At 33.0% G+C, this 10,018-nt stretch overlaps 1 protein-coding gene across 1 annotated transcript; it reads right to left on the bottom strand.

Annotated features, from left to right (window-relative positions):
- Positions 1–4,479: 4,479 nt before the first annotated feature.
- LOC117116218 lies at positions 4,480–8,939 on the bottom strand (the record flags this gene model as incomplete). Its single annotated transcript, XM_033260205.1, has 1 exon — positions 4,480–8,939. A coding segment is annotated over one exon (3,824 nt), but the record flags the coding sequence as incomplete, so codon positions are not given.
- Between the last annotated feature and the right edge of the window lie 1,079 nt (positions 8,940–10,018).

Raw genomic sequence — 10,018 nt, 5'->3', positions numbered from 1 at the left:
TTGCATTTGGACATGCACATTACACATCAAATTCAATTTTCAATAATTAAAAAGATAACCCTGGTTATCTTAAAACAAAACTTATGATGTAATTTGAGCTAAATTTTTAAAATTATGTCATTTAATATTCATAAAACAAACTGCAATTCAATCACATGACCACAACTGAAGCTGATGCTTATACAGGCCAATTTTTGTAGTCTGGTTTATGGACTTAGAATTTAAAAAAAATACATTCTTGTACATCTCAATTAAGCTTCATTGCAAGAAATAAAATTGGTATCCTACTGTATGACAGTCAAACAGAGGATGAGTTATTTTTAATATGAAGTATTTTATGATATTATAACACTGAATTGTAATTCATATTTTTTTTTTCAGGTTTATTTCATCTTGCAATACATTTTTATAATACGGTCCTAGAAACAGCACCCTCTATAGTTGGTGACAGAACATTTGATCTGCGTAGAGAAGCTGCGTTTAATCTATCGTTGATATACAGATCCAGTGGGAATGACGATCTAGCGAACCATATGTTGATGACACACATCGTGGTATGACACGCACAAGATGTTAAATGGTTTCAGTTTAAAAGACATTATGCACCCACATGGTTCAGTGGTTGAGCATTTACAGTAGCTTCCAATTTAGTGGATATCGTTCGAGCCAGAAGCTGGTCATAATTTATTTGTCTTTTGGTTACTGTCTGTTCATCCAGATGGTTGGTCCTTTGTTCATCCAGTTTTTTTAATGGTTGGTCCTTGATATCGTAGATTAATGTTTCAATGAAACATGTATGCAACAGTGGTATAAACAGTAGACTTACAGTCAAAGCAATGTAATGCATTGGGACTACATACAGGTGTCCCAAGTTGGAAGAAGTAATTTCCGGCAGATCTGTTATAAGCTTTCTCAGGACATCTAATTTTGTTTTGCTGCTTATGGTGATAACAAAAATAGACACTGACTTCTGTGAGACAAATGACAATAAAAGGTAATACAATAGTAAAAGCATGCAAATTTAATTAATTTGCTGGAGATGGGTTATTTTCCAGGACATTCTTGTCAGGGTGCAGGACGTCCTGATTTCCGGGAGAGACTTGCAATTTTCAGGAGACTTGGGACCCACATTATAGCAGTCTCAATGCTCTTTAAAAAAGAAAAGTGTATTCTTTTCAGATTTTGAATTGAATAAAAATACATTCTCGAATTGTGTCAAAGTGTCCACATTTGTTTGCATAACTGTAGTCATATTATAGAGTTAAACTGTGCATGTCTGACAGGGTAAAGAATGTTGCTACCCATCAAATCATCCAAGAGCCTCAGTAGTGTAGTTGTTTAGATTTTCTGGTGCAAATTAAGATTTTCCCCGACAGCAGAGCAAGAGTTGTACTTGGTGCAGTGAGATGTCCCCTTCCCAATGAGAAAATAACTTCCCCCGCCTTTCCTTTAAATCTTAAAAAAGATCAAAATTGTGGATTTTATGTGAAAGTATCCATTTTTTGGAAAGACTATCACTCTGTATTTCAGTTAATTTTGGTCACACAGAGTTTGTTTTGGTACCAAACTGTTCGGAAGGCCCATGTTTCTATTCACTATAATGGAACATTGCATGCTGGAAATGCCTCTTTAGTGTTCTGCCATCAGGCAGGTCCTTGGCTGCCAACTCCTCCACTTGCATCTGTCCTCTGCTCTTCTCTTCATTTCCACATAAAGCCTCTTAATCCTTTAAATCATCTATCATCCCTATCCTCTTTTTCCTCTTGGTCTTTTCCCTTCCATTCATCCCTCTATGATTTCTTTCAACAAACTCTCGCCCATTAAAACATGACCAATCCAATTATTTATTTTTTTTTTTTGCTGGAAATGCTACAATTCACCTTTGACCATATATTTACTGAATGTACAATCTTGATTTAGGTCCTAAATTATCCAAATATATGATTCTTTTAATCTGTTTTTATTTGCTCAAATGAAACATTTGCTACAAAGCCTGGTTGTTACATCTAGAACGTTTAGTATAATCAGGTGATGATGCGAGAGATCCGCTTTCTACGTAAATAAAAGTAATATGCAAGTTTTAATATAGCGCTGTACACAACAAAGCCTGAGAGCACATTTCCACATTATTACCCGTCAGTGCCTTGTTTAGTGCTTGCTGATAAACTAGTCAACACTGTAATTATTTTGTCCAACTACAATACAAAGGCTTATGTGCTGCAAGAACATTGCTAGTCATAAAGAAAGAAATACATTTCAATTTTTGCAGTATATATTTTATTATAAATGTAAAAAACATCAAACTCAAAATTCTGTTTTGTAATATAAAAGAAGTGTCTTCATCATATTCTTATATATTTATAAAATATTTTAAAAATTACTAAGAGTACGTTTTGTATAAAAATAACACTAAAAAGAAAAGATCAACGTTTCGACTCCTTCATGGTGTCATTTTCAAGATCAAATGATGAAGTAAAAAATATACAGCAACTATAATCAATAGAAAAAAGCTAATCTACAATGTCAAAGTTCATAACAGTGGGATATTAATCCCTGTGTTAGATAAAAAGCTTTGCTTTGACAGTGTCACCTTGTTTATTCAGACTGGGTTTTAATTGTCTAAGATTCTGTTACAACAACATGCTAAGGACCATCATATCAGCCCAAGCAGTATTGAGTCATGTTTCAGCATTTTAAAGAAATCGTCGCTCACATCACGAACTAACACAATTAAATTAGATTGTGTTAGTTCGTGAAATCAGAAAAAGCGCGTCAAAATACGCGCTGTTGTCGTTAAGGACTTTTTGTGTGGTAAAGAATACAAAATTGCTTGACAACCAATACGCGCTCGTTTTGACGCGCTACTGTGATTTCACGAACTAACACAATCTACTTTGATTGTGTTAGTTCGTGATGTGAGCGACGAAATGTAGGAACAAATTTGACTGTCTCATTATTACCCGTCAGTCAACACCGTAATTATTTTGTCCAACTACAGTACAAAGTACAAAGGCTTATGTAAGAACATTGCTAGTCATAAAGAAAAAAACCATTTGAATTTTTGCAGTATATATTATATTATAAATGTAAAAACATATCAAACTGTAATATAAAAGAAGTGTCTATCATATTCTTATATATTTATTAAATATAAAAAAATACAGATACAATAGAATTTTACAAATACTGTATATGAACATTAATTAAATAATGATTATAATGGTAAGTATGTAAATACAATTAATTATAACTTATGTTTAACTTATTATAATTGTTATGTACAGTATATACAATGTAAAGTTACTGATTTTAAGTACTTATTATGAATGTAAATTATATAAAAGGGTCATTCCATGCCAACTCAATAAATTTTCAGAAAATCTTGGCTGGGATTTTCTAGAAACTCGGACATAATGTGCAAAAACATGTCTAATGAACAAACCAATTCCAAGTCGTTTAGAACTACTACTTCATGGGACCCAGAATTTGCTGTCATCTTCCCACGGCCCAAGTTATTGAAATGTCGTCCACGATACAAAATATACAACCAATATAATACAGTACAACCCTACTTTGAGACACCCCTATTCAGGGGACACTTTTCTGTGAAAAGAGGGGAATTATATATTTTAATACTACAGCCAAATGGTCAAATCAATGCATATTCAGCCACTATTAAGGGAAACTGAACAGTATCGCAAAAACTCCAGCAGTCTAAAAAAAAAAATAAACACTAATATAAAGCTCAATATTTAAAAAAAAAAGAATATTTGGTCATTAAATTCGCATCACAAAATATGGGAACATAATAAGATACTACTATTATAGTTTTAATTACATTACTTCTGATTACATATTTAAATGAATTTTGCATTGCAAATTACTGATATAAATTAGTTATAATTCTAATGTAACTCATTTTTAGGTCAATAAAAATAAAATTACATAATTTTAAAAACATTACACCAACACCTATAAGGTTACAATTTCACACTTTTCTTTTATCCAATGAAGAAGATGTCCCCTTACAAGGCGTTTTACTGTATATTGAAGTACTGTAGTGTTTCGTAACAATATATTTTATAAAATATAATTTTAAGAAAATAATTACCTAGAGCAGCTTTCCAATTTTATTTTCATCATTGGTTGATTTCCATCATTTTAGTCTGACAGTGTTCATTCTAACATTAGTTGCTAGAACCTTTGTCTATAATGGCCACTAATTTAGTAGGTAATCTTAAAAAAATGTTTTGTTTTGATGTCTTTACAGAATAAATTTAATTTTTAACATTTAATAATTTGTTGCTTAAAACCCATTTAATAACTGATTTATGTATTTTAATGGACTTTCTTTGTTTTTAAAGGTATCTTTGATCATTAGAGTAAGAATGTTTTGATCTTTTGTTTAAATCACTGCTATGTCACCTACTAGATGTAATGTTTTGATTGGTTAAACACTTTTGGTACTAGTGCATATAAGCTTGCTATGGATAATTCTTTCATTCCTGATGATGACATAATTAATGTTGAAATATTGAATCCCAACACGATGGCATGTATTTCAATACTTGGAGTATTATACTTTCTTATGTCATTTATTGGTACTCTCCTATCATTGGTACCGTACCTCTTGTTTTTCATTGTTTTTTCCACAGTTTGCCAGTTTACAGATAATTCACTTTGGTGTCGGGCTTCAGCCCATTATTCTCTCTTGGCTAACTGTCTTATTTATATTGTTATGTCTCATTTGTATGAACATGCCCGAATTCATAAATAAATAAAAACCAAATGTCACTAAGATTATTACTACTAATATCAAGCTTCCATAATTCCAACTTGACACCTCTCCTAGAACACTTTCTAATCATATCATTTATAATATCACCAGACAAAGTGCAATTGCTCAGGTTAAGTATATTCAGTTTAGGTGTAATAATAAATAAAGATGAAAATGAAGAACCATCAATGTTACTGAGATTATTACCACTGATATCAGGCTCCCGTCCCAACTTGACTCCTCTACTTGAACACTCTCTAATCATATCATTTATAATATCACCAGACAAAGTGCAAATTGCTCAGGTTAAGCTTATTCAGTGTAGGTGTAATGATAAATTAAGATGCAAATGAAGAACCATCAATGTTACTGAGATTATTACTACTGATATCAAGGGACCCTAATTTCAACTTGACTCCTCTCATAGAACACTCTCTAATCATATCATTTATAATAGCACCAGACAAAGTGCAATTGCTCAGGTTAAGCATATTCAGTGTAGGTGTAATGATAAATAATGATGCAAATGAAGAACCATCAAAGTTACTGAGATTATTACTACTGATATCAAGGGACCCTAATTTCAACTTGACTCCTCTCATAGAACACTCTCTAATCATATCATTTATAATATCACCAGACAAAGTGCAATTGCTCAGGTTAAGCTCAATCAGGTTAGGTGTAATAATAAATAAGGATGAAAATGATGAACCATCAATATTACTGAGATTATTACTACTGATATCAAGGGTACTTAAGTCCAACTTGACTCCTCTACTTGAACACTCTCTAATCATATCATTTATAATATCACCAGACAAAGTGCAATTGCACAGGAAAAGCCTATTCAGTATAGGTGTAATAATAAATAATGATGCAAATGAAGAACCATCAAAGTTACTGAGATTATTACTACTGATATCAAGGTACTTTAATACCAACTTGACTCCTCTACTTGAACACTCTCTAATCATATCATTTATAATATCACCAGACAAAGTGCAATTGCACAGGAAAAGCCTATTCAGTATAGGTGTAATAATAAATAATGATGCAAATGAAGAACCATCAATGTTACTGAGATTATTATTACTGATATCAAGGGACCCTAATTCCAACTTGACTCCTCTACTTAAACACTCTCTAATCACATCATTTATAATATCACCAGACAAAGTGCAATTGCTCAGGTTAAGCACATTCAGTTTAGGTGTAATAAATAAGGATGCAAATGAAGAACCATCAATGTTACTGAGATTATTACCACTGATATCAATGGACAACCATATTTCCAACCTGACTCCTCTACTTGAACACTCTCTAATCATATCATTTATAATATCACCAGACAAAGTGCAATTGCTCAGGTTAAGGATATACAGTTTAGGTGTAATAATAAATAAGGATGCAAATGAAGAACCATCAATGTTACTGAGATTATTATTACTGATATCAAGGGTCCCTAATTCAAACTTGACTCCTCTACTTGAACACTCTCTAATCATATCATTTATAATATCACCAGACAAAGTGCAATTGCTCAGGTTAAGGATATTCAGTGTGGGTGCAATGAATAAGGATGAAAATAAAGAACCATCAATGTTACTGAGATTATTATTATTATTACTGATATCAAGCTTCCATAATTCCAACTTGACTCCTCTACTTGAACACTCTCTAATCATATCATTTATAATATCACCAGACAAAGTGCAATTGCTCAGGTTAAGCGTATTGAGTTGAGGTGTAATAATAAATAAGGATGAAAATGAAGAACCATCAATGTTACTGAGATTATTACTACTGATATCAAGGGTCCTTAATTTCAACTTGACTCCTCTACTTGAACACTCTCTAATCATATCATTTATAATAGCACCAGACAAAGTGCAATCCCTCAGGTCAAGAATTTCCTGTTCAGGTGTAATAAATAAGGATGCAAATAAAGAACCATCAATGTTACCAAGATTATTAGCACTGATAAGAAGTGTCTTCAATTTCAACTTGACTCCTCTACTTGAACACTCTCTAATCATATCATTTATAATATCACCAGACAAAGTGCAATTGCTCAGGTTCAGTCTATTCAGTTTAGGTGTAATGAATAAAGATGCAAATGAAGAACCATCAGTGTTACTGAGATTACCATCACAGATAGAAAGGTTCTCTAATTCCAACTTGACTCCTCTACTGGAAAACTCTCTAATCAAATCATTCATAGCACATGAAGCGTCTAAATTTAAATCAGTAAGTTGTGGTGCATTAGCTAACAGATGAACTGCACATGAAGTTGTAGTTATCCCTGACAAATAAGCGCATGTTATATTATATTTGAAATTCAGTTTCCGATACTCAGCTGTTAAGTATGAAACATCATCCGCAACACATATTCTACAAATTATTCCTCCAAATAAATACGTTTGCGCATCTTTTGACACAGCAGCAATCATTATGTGGGCAATCATTCTGAATTTTTCTTCAAAAGACTTTCCTCTAAAATAATGATCAATGTCAGTTACCACTTTTTCATTTAAACATCGATGTTTACATATACCTCCAATTTTTCTCATAAGTTGTATGAAATGCTCATTTTGATTGAGCTCTACATTGGGAATGATGTAACTGATAAATGTTCTTACTGATTTACAAATTCCATAAATATGTGGCTTTATTTCTAAATCTGTCATGGTCATGTGATCAATAACTGCCTTTTCTACTGTATCCATGTGCTCGTTTTTTACAAATTCTAAATACGTCATTAAAGAATGATATGTTGAGATATCATTAGTTATCCAATGACTCAAAAACATGGCAGACTTGGCACCCAGGAATTCAATTGTAAACACCCTTGCCATGTGAAAATATTCACTACTTCTTATCGTCTGCCATTCACTATCGGTCAATGGCTTAAGTAGTATTTCCCTGCCCTTTGAACACTCATTCTCCAACATTTCTGTCTGACATAGTTTGTATAAGTAAAACCCTACTAATGACTCTACTATCAACTTGTGAGGAGTCATAAAAATCTCCTTAAAATCTGATTTCTGATTTGGTGTATCTTCATACACAAATCCCAGTTTTAAAGCCAGTGCAACCATTTCTTGTGGTCCTTCCAAATCTCTTTTGTTAATTGAAAGTTGGTTTTTCTTTAAGCTTTCATAGAAACACTTTCCTAACAGGAGCATCGCCTTTACAAACTTCTCTGGAGTATTCTTAAATATTGAGATTTTTGGCTCTTTAGCTGCTTGTTTATCAATGAACTGATTCAAGATGCATCTAAAAATCTCTTTAAAGAGAACAGCTTTGTCAGCTGGAAGGTGTTTATTTTCTTCCCACATGATACATACTAACAGAAGCAACATTGGATTCTTGCACATACCATATACTTCCCTATGTTTTCCAGACAAGGGGCCTGTATCAAGTCTCAACGCCTCAATCAGCAATTCTCCTAATTCAGTGTTTCTAAAGAAAGCAAAGTGTTTCTTAATGTATTTGTTTATATTATCACAATCAAATCCCTTTACTTTCACATGTATGCTGCTATATTTAATGAACTCATTGAGGTTTTCAGATCGTGATGTAAGTATCACTTTACACTTGTACATTTTTTCATTTTTGAAAATGCATAATGGACTCTCACTACCACCTTTCAATTCATCCAATCCATCCAATAACAATATTATATCATTGTGTTTCCAAATAAATCGTTCTATTAATATACGATTTTGAGGGAGATTCGTTTCAAGATGAAAATTCTTAAGGTCTATTTGTTTTAAAATAGCATCCAAAATAGTTTCACCTACATCAATATCTCTGATGTTGACAAGAAACAGTATTTTGCCTTTGAAGGTTTCATCTGATTGCTCTGTGGACCATTTGTATGCTACATACCTGAGGAGGGTTGATTTGCCGATACCGCCCTCACCTTCTATTAGAACTTTACATGCAGGTGTTGATTTTATAATATCTAAAACCTCCTTCAAAGTTGTTGGCTTGGCATCTTCCTTCACTTGGTTTTTACCTTCTTTGAGTAGGTCGAGGTCAGTGAACATGTCAGCAATGTCTAAATGGTATGCAGTATTCCAAGTTGCTGGTGTAAACAATCTGTTAGTGCTGCACACTCTCTGTTGTCTACTTAGTAGATATTCTCTGATAATCTTGTCTGTAAAACAAATGTTTACATAAATTGTTGATCAACGAGTGACTTCAAATAGAATGGAGCTTAACAACTGCAGTAACATCTTCATTGTGAGTACAATAGAACCTCAATTTTTAAGTACGATACAGAATTGTTGCGCACGTAAATCTGGGGATTTGTAAAATCATGTTTTATGAATTATTATGTTATTATGAACTTAATCACAAATTTAACATAGATAAAACCTTTTATTTTAACAACAAAATGCCAAAGCAAAATACACTACAAAATAAACTTGGTTTAGGCCTAATGTATAAGCTATTTGTCAATGATTGTAGACTGTGAAGTTAAGAGACCTGTTTCATAACAGCAAAACAATAGTGTAAGTAGGCCTAGGCTATGTACAGTCATAGTACAATAGGCCTATTCAAATTTTTTTTTGGGGGGGGTGGGGGTTTGAGAGGAAAAAATTTTAATTTATTTTAACCCACATAGTAGATCCTAGTGTAGAATAGTCTTCCCTTTCCAGAGTCTTTATATAATTTTTAAGTCAATACACATATTTATCATATACATACTGTAATTATCAGAATAGGATAGGCCTATTTAGTATTCATTCAATGAATGGAATTGACTGAGAACATACAATAAATACAAAGTGTCCCATAGGCCTACATCGCGGTCGAATTTGTTCGGGGAGGCCTAAACGATCCTGGCTAGGCCTAAGCCTACACCAACTACCGCTGAGCATGTTTCCTGCTGGACCTCGTCGTGTAGGCTTCAAAACGTCAGATAACAAAACATTTTGCTCAATATGCACTTTCATATGGAAAGACTCCCGTCCATCCTATCTCTTATTAACTTCTGTAGACCTTTGCCTCCGATTTGAAGCAAAACAGCATTTTTGCCGACTTTTTTGGCAGATGCTTTTGCCTGACAATGTAACGTTGGTGGCATGCTCTATGATTGAAAAATTTTAAAAAATACGAAAATGATCTTTTTCTCTGTCATTTTTTTTGGCATTTGCGGGTCATATTCGACGTTTTTTTTTTTTGGCATGAAAAATCAGAAGCGGGCCAAAAATCATTGTCGGGTGGTGACGC

This window comes from Anneissia japonica, unplaced genomic scaffold, assembly GCF_011630105.1.
Source record: "Anneissia japonica isolate Jap-2015-1 unplaced genomic scaffold, ASM1163010v1 scaffold43694_len10010_cov111, whole genome shotgun sequence".
NCBI lineage: Eukaryota > Metazoa > Echinodermata > Crinoidea > Comatulida > Comatulidae > Anneissia > Anneissia japonica.
This window is presented reverse-complemented; position numbering and strand designations above follow the sequence as displayed.